The following is a 19,380-nucleotide window of genomic DNA, read 5'->3' on the forward strand; positions in this document are numbered from 1 at the left end:
GAAGACTTTGCAGCCTTCATGGTCACGGGGGGGACTGAGGTGTTGTTCATCCGTAAAGTCAAAGTTACTATATCTACCTACATTTTACAATTATACAACTTTTTAAAAATTTTAGCTGTTGGTGGTCCGATCTACGCACAATGAGCTCACAGTGTCTTGAAGTCTGGCAGCCGGTCTTTTGGGTTCCGATTTAATTAAATGTAGAACTGGATCCCAGGCTTGTGCAAGCTTCCAACCATCTTCCCTATTGAAATTAGAATGTTTATAATTTCAGAAAATAAAATACTAATACTGCGATAGAATCCGAAAATTAGTTTAATTTCAAGTTATTTTGCATTTTGTTTCTTATATGTGAGAGTCCGCGTGGGTAGGTATCATCATGTCTATTTCTGTCAAGCAGTGTGTAGTCACTGGTGTTCCGGTTTGAACATTGTAGGCAGTGTAACTACTGGACATAATAACATCTCATGTCTCAGACGAGCGCAGTGGAATATCAAACAATACTTTGTAATTCAAGGTGTTGGTGTTTATGGGTCGTATCGCTTACCATCATTACAGCAAGCTCGTGTCGTCATTCAAAGCAATAAAAAAACACAATCTATATATATAAAAATGAATTCCTATTTCCCTTGGTCACGCCATCACGCGTGAACGGCTGGACCGATTTCACATTTCTTTTTGTTGTGCTTATTATTGTCAGGAGAAGGTTCTTATGAAAGAAAAAAATCAAAAAATTGCGCGGAAAATTAGACAATTTAAGAAAACTTAACGAAAATATAAATTTTATACAACTGTCAATTGTTTGAAATAACTGTCAGCGATTGACAGAATGCGCGCGTGCATACATAGTTAAGACGGGATAACGTCTGTCAAGTCAACTAGTTAAAATAAAATCTCTACCCCCAGATATAGTATCAGCAGCTTTGAAGATCAACAGAGTGTCTAAGAGGCTGGACCCTCTGTACTTCCTCTCAGGCCTCATCGGCGTCACGCAGAGCGATAACATCATCGAAGCTGACGCAGCGATCAGGAAACTAACCATCAGGCGAAGTAAGTAACCACACAATTTTTGGGAACTGCCGCGGCTATCACAGGTGGTACCCTGCGAACGGTGTACAAGCGACCCCGGCTTAGCAACCACGGCAGTCCCAATGAAGATTTGGTAGGCACTACTATCACAGAGAGTGCCAGCGGGCGGTACGCTGGCAACCCGCAGCTATTCGGTCACGGGTCCGGGAGGAAGGGAGGGGATAGAGGGAAGGAAGAGGAAGGAGCAGCTTTGTTAGGGTTGGAAGGGAGATGTTTGCGGACCCTTATAGGCCTCAATGTGTTTTTGGCAACCAAGAGATACATATTATGTGCCTAGAGCCGCGGCATACTGTCCCCCCGTGCGGGCGTGCATTCGGTGCGAAGACCGAACGCACAAGAATTGCCTTATTCACGAAAGAAAGAAGAAAGAAAATACGCTCATTGCGGTAACTCACATGAATTAAATGTATTAACAGTAATTAAAATTAATTATAGTAATCTATACTATTATATAAAGCTGAAGAGTTTATTTGTTTGAACGCGCTAATCTCAGGAACTACCGGTTCGAATTGAAAAAATATTTTTGTGTTAGATAGCCCTTTGTTTCTGGAATGCTATAGGCTATATATCATCACGCTATGACTAATAGGAGCGGAACAGTAATGAAACATGTTGCAAAAACGGGGAAAATTTATTAGTTTTGAGAGCTTCCGTTGCGTGCACTGCGTAAACTGTTAAAGTTATGCAACAATGATGTATGACGAGATCGTTCCTCTTAAAAAGTTCTACAAAAATATATTATAAAACAAAGTCCCCCGCTGCATCTGTCTGCCTGGACGTGTTAAACTCAAAAACTACCCAACGTATTAAGATGAAATTTGGTATGGAGACAATTTGAGACCCTGGGAAGAACATAGGCTCCCGGGAAAATATATAGCGTGACTTTTATAACGGAAAACTTTAGCCCGAAAAACTGTATAATGCGGGCGGAGCCGCGGGCAAAAGCTAGTTTAAAATAAAAGGAAAAAATAATATAAAAATGAAACGACAAGTCTAAAAGCCTAACGAAGGGGTAGAAAGAGGCGCCAATAGTGCACCCAATTTCTTCTGTGTGTATTCTGTCCCAGGATGTGATAGGGAGAGTACAAATTCCAGACTTCTGGTTCACACTTTTGAGCCCAAAAAATATAACGTAGGATATTTTCCCGGATTTTTTTGTCACGCTATAGTCATCTGTGGTTGGCGTCTTGAATTAGATCAGAGGGTTACTAATTGTTTAAATATTTTATTTGCATTCAAATAAAACTATTTTTCGGATTTTATCGCGTTTTTCATATTATAATTTTTTTCCGATGTTTCGAATTGCAGCCGCGGTCACGGGGCGGACTGTGGTCATCCGCAAAGTCAAAGTTACAATATCTACCTACATGTTACAATTAAGTAAACAGCTATTGACGGTCCGAAGCGGCGATAGCCTAGTTGTGTGTGGAACGGACTGCCGAGACGAATGTCCGCAGGTTCAAATCCTAAGGGCACACACCTCTGACTTTTATAAAATCATGTGTGTACTCTTTTTGAATTTATCGTTCGCTTTAACGGTGAAGGAAAACATCGTGAGGAAACCTGCACATCTGAGAAGTTCTCTATAGGAATTTCGAAGGTGTGTGAAGTCTACCAATCCGCACTACAGCGTGGTGGACTAAGGCCTAATCCCTCTCAGTAGTAGAGGAGGCCCGTGCTCAGCAGTGGGCAAGTATATCATACAGGGCTGATATTATTATTTATTATTATTATTATTGACGGTCCGATATACGCAGAATGAGCTCACAGCATCTTGAAGTCTGGCAGCCGGTATTTTGGGTTCCAAATTACGATACTTAGGGAGAAAATTATAATATAATAATATAGAAAGCCACGATAAAATTCGTAAAATAGTTTTATTTCAATGTTTAACATTCGCGTCAACATAAGAAATCATTATTTCATTTGCAGTATATTTAGGATATATCATATAAAAATATAAAAAGAAAAACTTAATAATAAAGAAAAATATAAACCTAATCAGCATTTTATTTCCAGTGCCGCTTCTGAATATCTTGGAGAGGATACGCATCGGTTCAAGACAATCGAATGTGCTAGAATTCTTCAGAAGACTGATAACAGCCACTGGGACCAAGAGTAAGTTATCTTTTAATAGTTCGGCTAAGTCTTTTTCGTACGAGCAAAGTGACCCGACTGCACTCCATATTTCATGGGAAGGTGAGTGATTGCATAGGGTAGTTTCCTATGTCTGATTTGGTTTATTATTTTATATTTACCAGAAAATATAGCGAAAGCCTAGTTGGTTGTGGAATGGACTGCCGAGACGAATGTCCGCAGGTTCAAAACCCAAACACACCTCTGACTTTTTTAAAATCTTTGTGAATTATCGCTTGGTTTAACGGTGAAGGAAAACATGGTGAGGAAACCTGCATAACTGAGAAGTTCTCTATAGGAATTTTGAGGGTGTGTGAAATCTACCCGCACTACAGCGTGGTGGACTAAGGCCTAACCTCTCTCAGTAGAGGAGGCCCGTGCAGCAGTTGGACAGTATATAAACACAGGGCTGATATTATTATTATAACAGAAAATAATATGAAAAAGAAATTCTTCTGTGAAATCAGCATCAAATTGATTGAAAAATAAAACAGTTATTCATATTTGAAATATTGTTGTGGCGAGGTGGGGGCGTGATGGGGATATCGCGCTGTCCTTGTCTCACTCACGCAGCGTTATGGTCGGTGGTACTGGATGACGTCACATTTCACTATTACTGTAATTTGACAGCTTCCCTTTCCAGCTAATTTCAAAGCTTTATAACTTATTTATTATTGCGTGGATTTTGAAAATTATTTTTCTGATAGATTTTGGATGAAATACACTTTTGATAAATGTTTTTTTTTAAAAGGCCTCTACTACCCGATTGATAAAATCCATTTTTATTTCAAATGTCTTTTCAATTCAAATATCAAACTACTGAATTCGAATTCAGAACCTACTTTTTCTAAAGTCGGTTAAAATATATAACATCATCCAGAACTTTGAATTATGGAGCACTCCGTGGCAGTGTACTAGAAAAATTTATTTAATTTTTTATTTCTTCTTTCCTGCCAAACCGACCTGGCTTTGTTTACTTTATAGTCTTTCATTTATTTTAAGTAATAATTAAATATTCTCATGTATCTTGGCTTATAAGTGCAACTATGTTCGCCTACGTGGTGAATAAAGCAATTATTTATTTAATCCTTTATTTTACCCAAAAATTCCGTTTCAGGTATCCAACAAGCCTGGGAGGTAATAACTCGCATCACCTTCACGACTGGTAAGTTCATTTATTTCTTAAACCTAAAAATTAGCGGCGACAGCCTAGTTGTGTGTGGAACGGACTGAAGAGACGAATGTCCGCAGGTCAAAACCCAAACACACCTCTGACTTTTCTAGTTACGTGTGTATTGTAAATTATCGATTGCTTTAACGGTGAAGGAAAACATCGTGAGGAAACCTGCACATCTGAGAAATTCTCTACAGGAATCGAAGGTGTGTGAAGTCTACCCGCACTACAGCGTGGTGGACTAAGGCCTAATCCCTCTCAGTAGTAGAGGAGGCCCGTGATCAGCAGTGGGACAGTATATAATACAGGGCTGATATTATACATTATAAAATGATGCTGATTATCGCAAGAACATGTCGCTTAAGCCAAATAGACTTCTAACCGTCAATATAATTAAGTATTGTATTTTTTATTTGTTATATACATGTACATTTTTTAAATTATTTCTTTTTTACTTATAACTAATAGAATTTTTATTGCTTATGTAAATTCTAGTGTTTTAATGTGTGTGTGACTTATTTGTTTAAATGACCTTTTAAAGTTAACGTCAATATAAGAAATTATTTCCAATTTTTTTCTGGTGACATTACAAGTCCCTAATGCTAACTTTTTTATTTCTTCTATCCTGCCAGCCCGAGCTGGCTTCTTTGTTTACTTTGAACTCATTATTTTATGTCCAATATAAAATGTCTGTAGTTAAGGCGACGTTATTCAAGTAATAATTAAATATTCCCATGTACCTTGACTTATAAGTGCAACTATGTTCTACGTGATGAGGCATTTTATCTGTATATACATAAAAATGAATCGCTATTTCCCTTGGTCACGCCATCACGCGTGAACGGCTGGACCGATTTCACTATATTTTGTTGTGTTTATTATTGTCAGGAGAAGGTTTTTATGCAAGAAAAAAATCAAAAAATTGCGCGGACAATTAGAAAATTTAAGAAACCTTAACGAAAATATTAATTTTATATAACTGTCAATTGTTTGAAATAACTGTCAGCGATTAACAGAATGTGCGCTGCAAATTCATAGTTAAGACGGAACAACGTCTGTCGGGTCAACTAGTATTATTTAAAAACTAATGTTATTGCCTACAGACATATTCTTCTTCTTCGACATGGTGGAGAAGTTTACAGAAGTGGACGCCCTGGTCTTCATAGAGACTATCTTGAAGATCACCAGCACTAATAATATTAATGAGGCATCAGCATTGTTGAATAAAGTATGCAATAAAGAGGGTGAGTATATCTGATTGTTTAATACAGGGTCATTTTGACATTGCGTTACTAAATAAAATACATACTTATCTACTTGGAAATAACATTGTAGTTACTTGAGCCGTAGACGTAAAATAAAAAAAAAATCGAACTAAATAAATATGTGAAAAAGTAATTTTAATTTTACGCGCCCTAAAGCCACTACTACTACTCTCAGAGAATTTGTCTCAGCAACATCATACTTTCAGTCAGAAATACACTCGCGCACGCCATATTCGCATTAAAACTATATAAATATGTAAAAAAGTAATTTTAATTTTACGCGCCCTAATGCCACTACTTCTTCTCTAAGAGAATTCGTCGCAGCGGCAACATCATACTTTCAGTCAAAAATACGCCATTTTAGCATTAAACTACAAAATGATTAAAATAGTGCTGATTTTAAATATGTGTGTAACTTAGTGTCGCTTATGTCGCTTCAATTAGACTTTCAACCGACGGTATATAATAATAAAATACAATTTACAAAGAACATACCAATGATGAGTAAGGATGATATATCAACAATTTTATATCGTTCTTAATGAATAATACATTTATACATTAAAGATATAATATGCTTACAACTACGCACTATGCCCGAACCGAGATTAAACTACTATTAAAAACATTTTAATACCAAATGTTTCGAATAGCGACATCTAGTGTAGAGAATAGGAAACGAGAAAGCATCTATAAATTATAATAATCTACGCTAATGACATACGCTTATTATGATGACATTTTGACATAGCGAGGATAGATTACAAGGAAACTTGCAAAAATCGTCTTCCGTAAGCGATTTTTACCATCTCAACAATTATGTCTTATATCCATAGGTCGCTGGTCCATATCCGGCTCGAAGGACCACTCGTTTAATAAAAAGGCAACAGTTTTGTAATGGACTGAATTTCTTTTTATACTCAACAATAACACAAATAAAACAGTGTTACATGGCAGCCATGATGCGGCGTATAGAAAAAAAAAGGAAATGGAAAGGAGGCGAGCGTCACGGACTCGGTGTTGCGAGCAACAATATGTTGCCAATTAAATTTATATCGAATAATCGAACACACGGCAAGCTTAATTCTGCACGTTTTAAAGCTCGCAGGCCTTGAGGAGTCGCAAGTGTATAGAGCTATTGAAATATTCCCGTTAATGTGTAATAAATAAGCTTCTTTGTTCCGTTAGTGTTAACGTATCTAAATGTTTTGCACAATATATTACTGCAAGGAGTTTTTAGTCTAAACTTGGCATTATGGCTTTTTGCCTTCGACTTTAAATATGAATAAATTAGCTTCATTTTAGGCGTGGCTATGAAGGGGTTGTGTCGGTTTGAGCAAATTCCAATATTTTATGGCATTGCAATAATTGGTTGAAAAACATTTGTTTTTCTTTGGTCCACCTGAAACCTTATCTGTTTATTTTTAAATCAAAAAAAAATATTGCAATTATATCGCCGCGGAACTCCATTTTAAAGCCACAACCTTTAAAGAAAAATAGCTAGATTCAGCAATAACATAAATCAAAACCGTCATTTAAATTAAAAAATGCACTGTAATATACATATTTGATTTAACTTTTATTTTAACATTAAAGATCAAATTCCTACACACCCAAGATACTTCATAGCCTCTAAAACTTGCCGAAAAAACGGCTCAAAGTACTGATATCTAAAGCCGTAAAATAAAATCCGTCAATACAGCCCATTTCGATGAATACAATGTATGTATAATGCTAAAATAATGCCGCCCGCCCCGCCCCGAGAAGTTATCCATAATTATTTATCTATAGACGAAATAATAATGTAAGCAGGCATTGTTCTAGGTCTGTTCGAGATTCTAGAGGAGATTTCAACTATTAGCAAAATGGGTGAGTATTGATAACAACGCCATCTATTATTATATACATAAAGTAAACTCTTACCTAACTATTTTATAGATGTCGCTACTGTTAATTTATTGACTAACGTCCATTTTACAAGAGCCTACATATTTGAAAAAATAACGAGATTCATTGGTTTTTTGAATAAAGAACGTGATTATTTGCAATAGTGTAACTGTTTACCGTCAACTATCGCCTCAGAAATATATTGGTAAGTTTTGAATGGCGGTTTATTGAATTAAATAAAGATGTCTTTTTTCATTATGGCAGTTTTTGTTGCGTAGTGGACAAATTGGACGTAATACAACCTCCGTGGACTGCATGGGTTTGAATTCCGGGTAGACACGTTTATATTCCACAAAATATGGAGCTAAATAACCAAAATTGATATGTACTTATGTTTATAAGGGGTTAGGGCTAAGATAACTTTTTTTTCATTGGGAAATCAAAGGCAGTGTTGTATACAGCCAGACATAGAATGATTTTAGGATGTTATTTTTAATACCTTAATTCATAATAAGTAAAAAAATAAATTTTAGTTAATCTATATTGATAATGGAAAAGAAAGATGGACGAAATCTAAATATTGTGACATTTTTAAGATTTTTTTTTTATTTACTCACATATGCCAATTATTGTTTTTGTAATTCTTAATGTTATTATTTCCGTGTTCATTTGTTACAATAAAATAATTATAATTCATTTTTTCACAGATGTTATCAAGTTCTTCGAGTTGCTGATTACTCTTAGCAATCGATACTGTAAGTATAATTATATATTCTTATAGCGCTTATACACAGCTCCATGTCCACTGACGAGTGATTACCCCTCAGTCGACACAATTATGCCTGTTGGACATACACAGGCTGATCCCGGAACGACAAACGTGGCCCAGTGCAGGTTGTAACACCTTGTGTACAGTCGCTATCCGGGCGGATATAACCTACTAATAGCAAATGTAATAGATGATCAGCAGTGGCGGCCTTAAACGACGCGAGGTCCCGGACAGAGTAAAAACCGTTCCCCTGTTTTAACAGTTTCGTCGGTAAGAACGTGTGACGGTACAATCGATGCATACACCGCCATCTTGTCAACATCGTCGGAACTGCAAGAAGATCGATGCAGTGACACAACTACAGTGATATCACGATAGATGGCGACATCGATCCTGAATCACGCTTGCACAATTTGCGTGACGTGCAGCATATATACCACCTCCGAATAAGAACTATCTGAGGCCGCGGCCGGTCATTACATCTGCCTGACTGGAAATCTTTCCCTTCCATAGAGGAACGCAACCATCTGTTCCTTTACACTTTTCCGCTAAAAACGTAAAAAAAGGTCCTACGAGACACAGCGCGAGGCCTCTGTAAGCGCGTGGCCGCGGTTCGCTTGCCCCAAAGGCCTCTGATTATCAGTTCATCGCGATTTTTTTGTTAATCTTATATTTTGTTACAGATTTCGAAGAAGCCCTTTTAATAGTCGAAGAATTCACGGAAACTACAAGTAAGTTATATTTAATTATTCCTATTAAATAAAGATATAAAAATGTATGTGTAAGCAAACATAATCTATACATATAAAACAAAGTCCCTTTTTCTGTCTGTGTGTTATCGATTTTCTCAAAATCTACTGAACGGATTTTTATTAAATTTGGTATAGAGATAGTTTAAGTCCCTGGGAAGGTTATAGGCTTTCTACCCCGGGAAAATATAGGTGCGTTCGGCTAATTTCGGACGGTTTTTCGATGTGTTGCGAAGAGTCTCGAATATATTTTTTTCTCATAAAATATTTAAGCGGTATCGGCATTTTATACATGAAACGAATTATTATTAATGCTTCTTTATGTGATAATTTAATCGTCTCTAATTCTGACCGTGTAAGCTTATAAATAGGTGATAATATTTGTAATGAAATTTAAAACTTTTAGAATAAATCGGACGTTCGCGGGGTAAGTTCGGACTTCGTTCTAATAACGCTTCTAAAGCTAGTATGATAAGGTCTACAAAATCAAATAGAAGTCCCGATCAGTGTTAAGAACAGCGAAATCCACATTTTTTGTTTGACTGCACACAGTGCACCTGTTCTTTGTCGTAGCCTCGACTGCGGTATATAGGACGAGGCAAAAAGAAACAGCGCAGCCGCCTATGTAGCTTAAACTAAAAAAATTACCATCGTTTCGTAGTATTTTTTCGTTATATGATCTTACCCCATATCCGATCTTACCCGAATGCACCTCATAGCGAGATTTTTACCCCGGAAAATTCCTTCGCGTGACAGCGAGCAAAACCTAGTCTATACTATTATACAAAGCTGAAAAGTTTATTTGTTTGAACGCTTTAAACTCAGCAACTACTGGGTCGAACTGAAAATATCTTATAGTGTTGGATAGCCCATTTATCGAGGAAGGCTATAAGGATATAACATCACGCTATGAACAATAGGAGTGGAGCATCAATATAAAATATTTCAAAAACGGGGAAATAATATTTTTCCTCTTCCGTCGCATGCCCTGCATAAACGGTTAAAGTTACGCAACAATCATGTATGACGGAATTGTTCCTCTAATAATTTCTTTCTCTATAAAAATGTATTTTAAAACAAAGTCCTCCGCCGCATCTGTGTACACAGGCTGATCCCGGAACGCGACACGTGGGCCACTATGGCGGGTTTTACCACTCTGTGTACGCTCGCTATCCGAGCGGATATATATCCCACCCTGCTTCTGATTAGTCAATAAGTCAATGATAAATTACAGATTTAATTGATGCGCTGGACGATCTACGAAGAGCGACCGGGCAACCAGGTATTAAACAAGTTAAATAATATTTTTGTCACTTATTTATTTAGTAATTGCCAATGTTATGTACGATAAAGGAAAACATTTGCATACCTGAGAAGTTCTCTGTAGGAATAAGGGTGTGTGAAGTCTGCCCGCACTACAGCGTGGTGGACTAAGGCCTCTCAGTAGTAGAGGCCCGTGCAGCGGGACAGTATATAATACAGGGCTGATATTATTGTAAAACTTACCTACAATCTCAATCAATAACTTTTTCAATTTTGTTACAAAGACAATATATCTAAATAATCTATGATTATTTAGAAATTGCCTTTAAAAAGGTTAAGTAGAAAAAGTTTTTAATCTATAATTTTTAATGCTTAAATGTACGCCTACCCACGCGTGACAAAAATAGAAATACTTCCCGCCATTTTTAGAGTTTAAGAAACAAACCTAATTATAACTACTATATAACCAATAATTCCATCTCAAATAATTTCCAGATATACCAAAAGCGATCGAATACATAAAACAAAATAAACCCAGTATACCGAAAACTACAACCACCGAGCAACCAGAAGGGACCACACAAGGTCACCCGGAAGACTCGACATACGACTATAATGATTACCAGATTTTTGATACCAGCGGTATGTCAAAAACTGACGAACATAAGTCAGAAATCGCTTATTTAGAGTCAGACGATTTAAGAGATAAGCAGCAATCAGATAAAGCTTCCAACGAACACTCTGAACAACCATTTGAACAACCAAATACATTACCAACAGTCATTATTGAGCATCCATTGCTCCCTGAAAAGCAACCGATGTATGAAAAACCAACTGTTATAATTGAGCGACCAGCAAAACCTGTTGAACTCGAATCGGCAAACCATGATTGGACTGACGCAACAAATCACGAATCAAGTTCCGTCAAATATGACGAAGATAAAACCCAAACTGACAAGCCAGAATCAGTAACTGATGTAATTAAGAGTGAAAGTCAAGTAGTTAATAATGAGGAAATTACTTTATCTAGCAGTGATTCGACCAACCCAAAATCAACTTTATTTACAAATGCAAACTATGAAGCATATACTACTAAAGATCTTACTTCAAATAATGAAGTAACAACAAGTATTGATGAATTAATTGAAGCTACGACTAATGATTATGTATATAGTATAATAACATCGACTTCAGAAGATAATATAGTTACAAAAGATATGTCTTCTACTGAAAAATCTTTAAACGAGCATGCTGCTACAGAATTTGCAAGTACAGAAAAATATGAAGTAACCCTCGAAGATAGCAATACAGAACCAGCAACGAAAGAAGATAAAAATCAAGAAGAAACTTACAAAATGTCCGAAGATTCAACTGTAGCTATAGAATCTCCTTCAACTAACAAACAAATAATATCAGAACAGAATAAATTTGATTTGGAACAAAATACAACTAATGAAGATTTTACTAAAGATGTTACATTAACCACAGAAGTTATTATTGAAAAAGCATCTAGTGAAGGTTTAGCAATTACTGGAGAGTATTTGTCAACTGAAGGATCAACTTATTCTTCGCAACCCACGACGGAAGTAGCTGAAATTGGCTATGAAGATACTACAGAAACGGGTACATCTACTGAAAATTCAAAGATAACTCCTGAAGAACAAATGGCAGGTACAGAAGGAGTAAAAACAGCTACATACCAAGATACTTCTAACACCGAATCTACAACTAATAAAAATATTAAATCCAGTGAAATAATATTAACAGAAATGCAATTGACTTCCGAAGATATTAATAATAATGATGCTTCATTCTCTACTACTGAAAACTCTAAATCTACTTATGCATCAGATTCCTTCAAATCAAATTATAAAATAACTAAAGATAGTAACAACGAGAAAGCAACTATCGACAATGCTACCGAAGAAACTAAATCAAACATTGAAGACAGTATAATTTATAAAAACATATTAGCTTCCAAAGAAAAACAATTAGTCGAAGATATTGAAAATAATAAAAATGTCGAAACAAAAGCCTTTGAAGAAGCTAAATTAATCAATGAAATTGCAATTAGAAAAGATCTTACATCTATTAAAGAACAAGTGATATCTAATTTGGAAAGTGCTATTAAAGAAGATATAACTCCATCAGAAACATCAACTATTCATCAAGATTTGTTTAACGAAGAAATTTCAAGTGTAGCAACGACGGGACATTATTCAACCAATAAACAAACTTCAACTGAGAAATATTTATCATCCACTGAAACATCTACCTCCCATGCTTCGTCTATTTCCCAATCAAGCAATATAGAAACAGTAACTTCTCAAAGTTACCACGAAGACGCCTCTAATAATGTATTAAATATTAAAGATTCAACTCCCGGAAAAGCTACAACAGATTTTGAAAAAGAACCAACTAATGAAGTAGAAAAAATATCTCAAGCTCTTTCAAGTTCTACTGAATCAACTAACAAAGATAGCTCACTCATTGACGGATTGTTATCAACTACTGAAACTAAGTCCAAATACACATCTAGTTCCTCTAAACCAAGCAAAGATATAAATAAAAATAGTATAGATGAAACTACTATAGAAAAATCTTCAGAATCTCAACAATCAACTATTTCATCTAATGACGGAACTATACCGACTGTTCAAGAAGATAAACACGCTCTTAAAGAAAATCAATCAGTAAGTGATGCTAAAATTACTGACGATAATGTATTTAATAAAGTAAAATCATTTTTTGATGACGAAATTTCTTCAACTAAATCCTCTAACGAGTATAATAAAGTAACATCTGCCACAGATAATTCATTCACTCAAGAATATTCAACTGAATCTGCATTACCTAGCAAAAACGAAGAATCTACTGTAAATAACTTCGCAGTTACGGAAAAAGTCAAATACGAAAATATTGATAAAATGCATGAAAGCACAAGTACAGAAAAATCTTCTATAACGACTACACAAACTATAGAAGATAACTATGCAACTTACGAAGCAACAAAGCCTGAATATATTGTAACTCATAAACCTGTATTAGTAGAAGGATCTTCAGGTTCTGAAGATGTTACATCACAAAATAACTATAAGCCAACTAACGAGGTAACAGTTAAACACGAATTTGCAGTTGAGAAACACGAAACTACTACAGAAGAAGCTACATTAACTTCGGAAAGTAGCGAAGGTAGTACCAACGAATTTGATGATTCAGTATTTGAAAGTCCTACATTAATTCAAGATAGAACCGAGTTTGAATCAGAAATAACCACTGAAGATTCTAATGTATTTGATATCAGTAATAAATCTAATGAAGAATACACAACCGAAGATAGTACAGTCTTAACTTCTAATAACGATACTTGGAGTACTGATGCTTCAAAAGCAACACTAAATGAAGATTTATCTTCAATTAGTGAAAAATTCCAAGAAACTTCGCAAGAAATTGTGGCAAAAGAAAAATTTACCGAAGAAACTTCTGAATCTGACGTTTCAAAATTATCTTCTCACATCTCATCATCAGAGTTGAGTGTGTCAGAATACCCAGCTGACGTCTCAGAAACAGATACTAGTATAGAAACACACGACGTAGAACAAGAATCTATTAGTACTGACCAACCGATTATCACTGAGCAACCGAAACTTGACACCCAAGTTGATAATTCAACTAAACATGTAGAATTACATGATACTATTAAAAATCTATATGAGGCAAAGGAACAAATAGATAAACAAAAACAAATCACTGAAGATAGTAAACTAGATGAATTAATCACCAAGTCAGATATAAAGGAAACTGTTACATATGAACCTAAACAAACAGACTTCACAACAGAGATGCTATTTGATACATCAAACGTAACAATAAAGGGTCATGAAAAATCAACTGGACATCAACTTCAGAAAGAACAATCTTCCACCATTACTTCAGAAAGTCAATCTGACGGATATAAGTCTGCAATACAAGAACAAAACCAGCAGTATGAAACTATCAGCGAAAGTTATGGCCAAAAACTAACTGAGCGCCAATCTAATACATTTGAGTCTAAAACAAACTATAGTTCTGAAACAACGTCAGAAAATCAAAAAGAATCATTCCAGTCGCCAAAATCAACTGTTGAATATGACAATTCTGAGTCAATTGTGTCAACTACATTACAGTCAGAAGATAAACCTGAGACAACAACACAAAAAGAAAGTCAACATCAATATGAATCAACTGAACATCAACTAAAAAAATCGCAATCACCTCCATTTATCTCAGTTGTAAAATCTGATGCTTTAACATCAGAAACAAATATTGATCATGAATCTCGGGTAACTGAACATCCGAATAAAACGCAATCGTCAGAATCAGTAATCGCGCCAAGTACTGAGTATTATCAAGCAATAGAAACTGATTCACAACAAACATCAACGACAGAAAACCAATTAGAATCAGTGACGCCTGAATTAGACCAAGACCAATCAGTTATACAACCTGTCACTGCACAAAGCTTTTCAAGTTCTGAAAAACAATATGAGTCTGTAACATCAGGATCAAATGCGCAATTTAATGAAGAATTTTTCACATCTGAAACATCAGATACAACACAAAGTGCTTCAACTACGGAGAATCACTATGATTCTGTAGCGTCAACATCAGAATCAAGTAAACAGGAATACGATGAGTCCTTCATATCTGAAAAATCACATACAACACAAAGTGGTTCGACTTATGACAATCAATACGACACAGTTGCGTCAACTTCAGAATCTATGCAACACGACGAATCCTTCACATCTGACCAAGCTGATACAACACAAAGCGACTCAACTACGTCTGAAAATATCTATGATTCTGTTGCGTCAATATCAGTATCAAATAACCAAGAAACTGAGAATGTATACGACACAATTATATCTACATCGGAATCAAGTAAAAAGGGAGATGATGTATCCAGCACATTTGAACAATCCGACACAACACAAATTACTTCGACTACAGAGAATCAATATGATTCAATTGCATCAACTTCAGAACCAGATGCACAAAATTATGACACAGCCTTTACGCCCGAACAATCACAAATAACACAAAGTGCTACTTCTATGTCTGAACACGATTATGATACTGTGACGTCAACATCAGAATTAAACACGAAAGATGACGAATCCTTTAAATCTGACACAACACAAACTTCTATAGCTACTGAGAATCTACGTGAACTAGCTGTATCTGAACATGTCTACGATTCGGTTGCGTCAACGTCAGATTCCAACATAAAAGGATCCGACAAATCTGAACAATTGGAAACAACACAAAGCGCTTCGATTATATCTGATGATATCACGGATTCGGTTACATCAACATCAGAATCAATTAAACAGGAATACGTTGAACTCTTTACTTCTGAAAAATCAGAAACACAAAGCATTTCTACTGAGAAATCTGAGTTAGTAATAACACAATCATACCAAGATGACTATGATAAAACACAGCAAAAATCTGACGCTATACAAAAACATTCGAGTCAGTCAGAAAACCAAAGTGAATCAAATACTGAAGGAAAATCAGATACCATACAAAACTGTGTGATTACTGAGAAATATGATGCTAGCCAAAAAACAGATGCATTGACTACTGGAAGTACATCAGAAAATGAAGTTATAAACAAAGAAGAATTCATAACTATAGACAATCCTCTTCCTGAATCAACAATTGATTCTCAGGAATCAAGCGACAAAAATATAACGACCGATACCATTGAAAACTCTATAGAATCGTCGACCAAATTTGAGACAGAAACAAACAACCAAAGTACAACAACCGAAAGTTCTACTGTAAAATCGTCGACCGAATCTAATAGTTTAGAACAAACTACGGATGAGAGTGCAATAGTCGAAAGCTCCTCTGTTGAATCATCAACTAAATCTAAATCTCTAGAACTTAACGACCAAATTGCAGTAACAACCGAAAGTTCTACTATAGAATCACTAACGGGGTCTAATACTTCAGCACAAACAATCGACACAGCCATTATAAGTGCCTCTATGGAATCAACTAATTCCGATTCTGTAAAACATATTAATGAGCAAAATTCAATAGCAACCGAAATTTCTACTGTTGAATCATCTACGAAATTTGAGAACTTAGTAAAAACAAGCGACCAAACTACAGAGACCAGTCATGGGTCTGAAATCTCTACTATAGAAGCTTTATCAAAATTCGAGTCTATGAAACATGTAAGTGATTATAGTTCAGCAACCGAAAGTACTTCTGTAAAATTGTCGACCAAAACTGATTTCTTAGAAACAAACGACCAAACTACATCAGAATTTGTGACAGAAAACTCCGACGTAGAATTATCGACCAAATATGAAATTTTAGAACAGAGTAATCCAAGTTCAGAGACGACCGGAAGCTCTTCTGTAGAATCATCAATCAAATATGACAAGTTAGAACTGACGAGTGACCAAAGTACCGCAACAACTGAAAGTTCTATTGTAGAATCAACAACCAAAACGCAGACACAACAAACAAGCGACCAAAATACAAGTAATGCTGAAAGTTCCACTGTAGAAGCTTCAACGAAATCAGAGACTCTAGAATATACAAGTGAGAATACAGCAACCGCAAGTTCTACAAAATTAGCAACTACATCTCAAGAACAACATACAAGCGACCAAAGTACCGCAACCGAAAATCTTTTAGAATCATTGAACGAATCTAAAACTTCAGGACAAATTACGGATGAGAGTACAAAAGTCGAAAACTCCCCAATTGAATCATCAACTAACTCCCAAAATCTAAAATATACGAGCGAGCATAGTACTATAGAAACAGAAAGTTCTACTGTAGAATCAGCAACCAAATCGAATGACCAAACAAGCGACCAAAGTATAAGCCGTGGCGAAAACTTTACTATAGAAACTTCACCCGGATCTAACATTTCAGAACAAAACATCGATTCTACTTCAACCGAATCAGTAACTGTAGAACAAAAGAGTGATATAACTGAAAATATACAATCATCGACCAATTCTGCAATTAAAAGCCACCAAAATCCACGCCGTATTGAAAGTTCCACTTTAGAATCATCAACCAAATCTGAAGAACCTTACCCAACGGAATCTGAATTACTATTTAGCGATGAAACGCTTCCGCCACCGCCGCCAGGGTCGTACGTGTCGAGCAGTGACGTACAAACCATAACATCTAGTGGAGGGAAGTTGGCTCTTAACCAAGGGAAGAAAGGTACGTTTTGTACAATTTACCAAATAAGAACAGAAGCTTGATTCCTATTTGGGATTTAAGCGTACTCCGCAGGTTTCTTATCGGCTGAATCAAGGCCGGCAGTACAATTATAGTTCTACTAGCTTTTGTTTGCGACTTCGCCCGCCTAAAACAGTATTCCAATTCTTGGAATTTGTTCCTGTTGAGCGCCGTCCTAGTCCTCCTTTGTTGTCTTTTCAACGTCTTCTAGGTTTCAACCGTTTTTAAATCAAACCACGGTAATTCTTCTGCGTTCGGTCTCCACTCTGAATGCACGCCCGCATGGGGGACATTTGTCTCGGCCATAGGCCACAGTTAAATGTGTACCCACCTCATGGTTTGCAATTCACATTGGAGCCTGTATAGGGCTCGCGAATATTTTCTCGTCATCTCCCATCCTTTTTCTACCCCTACACGTCCCTCCCAACTTTCCTCCAGGTCCCTATACTCAGTTAACAGGTGGTTTCCAGTATCCCGTCCGCCGGTTTCCCCTAGTGTTGGCTGCGGGGTCCGCTAATGGTTAAAATAAAACCGCTTTTAATTGCATATATTTCTTGACGCTTTTTAATATATATTTTTTTTATTTATTTGAACAGCCAACAAAACATACACATTACATAGTTTTTTTAACAATTCACTAAGTTATTGCTGCAGTTTAATTACAGGCTGTCACAGCTTGGACATATTACATAACAATAAACAATTGGCTGCACCATAAGTGCAGTATATTCTAAATATAAGACTGAATATAAAACTAGATTTGGGTTTCAACGAGCGAGTTCAATATTTTCTTTTTGAAGATAGGAAGCATTATTTTTATGAATATTTTTTTTACAGAAATAATGAACGCGCTCGAAGCCGACATGAATCTGAAAGTGCTAATATTACCCAACGGTCCACAAGGGAACAATTGTTTCTGCACTTGCGACAACATCTCTCCGCCGAAGCTAATCCCTTATTCTGACCTACCGAAGATCACTGATGTCTAATTAATAAATATTGTTTGTGTGTGGTTGCTTTGTTTTATTTAGCCTTATCTACATATATAAAAATGTATCCCTATTTCCCTTGGTCACGCCATCACGCGTGAACGGCTGGACCGATTTCACTATTTTTTTGTTATGTTTGTTATTGTCAGGAGACGGTTCTTATGAAAGAAAAAAGTCAATATTGTGCGGAAAATTAGAAAATTTAAGAAAATTTAACGAAAATATTAATTTTATATAACTGTCAATTGTTTGAAATAACTGTCAGCGATTGACAGAATGCGCGCTGCAAATTCATAGTTAAGACGGGACAACGTCTGTCGGGTCCTCAGAGTCGGGTCAACTAGTAATTTAATAAAATAAAATATTTTAACCTGTAAAATGTTATACTTACATTAGAATACGTCAATATTGAAATTAAATAGTTTATTTGAACCCGTAAAATGTTGATAAGTTATTTAGATTCCGTCAATATTAACTCTACCATCAGTTCGTGTAGTTCTCAACAGAGAACAGGCAATAAACTGGTGTTGCTCTTTTCAAAATCAGTTGAAGGTATAAAATACAATACATGATACAGAGAAGAAATAAAATACAATTGTTTTTTTTTTATTGTTGTTTAGAGTAGTTCATTTACATGCTCACAAAATAGGTAATTAATTAATTTTAATTTTCCATACGAGTGCACAGCCCTCTTAAGAATCATGAAATATATTAACTCTACCACCAGTTCGGAAAGCAATTCTCAATAGAGAACGTAATTTGGTAATAACTATTGTTATAACTTGCTTTGACGTATCAT

At 35.8% G+C, this 19,380-nt stretch overlaps 1 protein-coding gene across 2 annotated transcripts in view; it reads left to right on the plus strand.

Annotated features, from left to right (window-relative positions):
* LOC115452289 (serine-rich adhesin for platelets) overlaps positions 1-18,604 on the plus strand; it is a 41,882-nt gene extending 23,278 nt beyond the window's left edge. The window contains exons 16-25 of one of the 2 annotated variants that reach the window (XM_037447722.1): positions 907-1,050; positions 3,109-3,207; positions 4,343-4,390; positions 5,503-5,643; positions 7,477-7,533; positions 8,259-8,306; positions 9,004-9,051; positions 10,304-10,351; positions 10,828-17,574; positions 18,430-18,604. In XM_037447722.1, coding sequence (XP_037303619.1) covers positions 907-1,050; positions 3,109-3,207; positions 4,343-4,390; positions 5,503-5,643; positions 7,477-7,533; positions 8,259-8,306; positions 9,004-9,051; positions 10,304-10,351; positions 10,828-17,574; positions 18,430-18,581 — 7,532 coding nt within the window. In that variant the 3' untranslated portion in view covers positions 18,582-18,604. The remainder of the gene's footprint in view (positions 1-906; positions 1,051-3,108; positions 3,208-4,342; positions 4,391-5,502; positions 5,644-7,476; positions 7,534-8,258; positions 8,307-9,003; positions 9,052-10,303; positions 10,352-10,827; positions 17,575-18,429) is intronic. The other variant, XM_037447726.1, reaches the window with a different exon arrangement.
* The last annotated feature ends 776 nt before the right edge of the window (positions 18,605-19,380 follow it).

The sequence above is a fragment of the Manduca sexta genome, chromosome 1, assembly GCF_014839805.1.
Source record: "Manduca sexta isolate Smith_Timp_Sample1 chromosome 1, JHU_Msex_v1.0, whole genome shotgun sequence".
NCBI classification, from domain to species: domain Eukaryota; kingdom Metazoa; phylum Arthropoda; class Insecta; order Lepidoptera; family Sphingidae; genus Manduca; species Manduca sexta.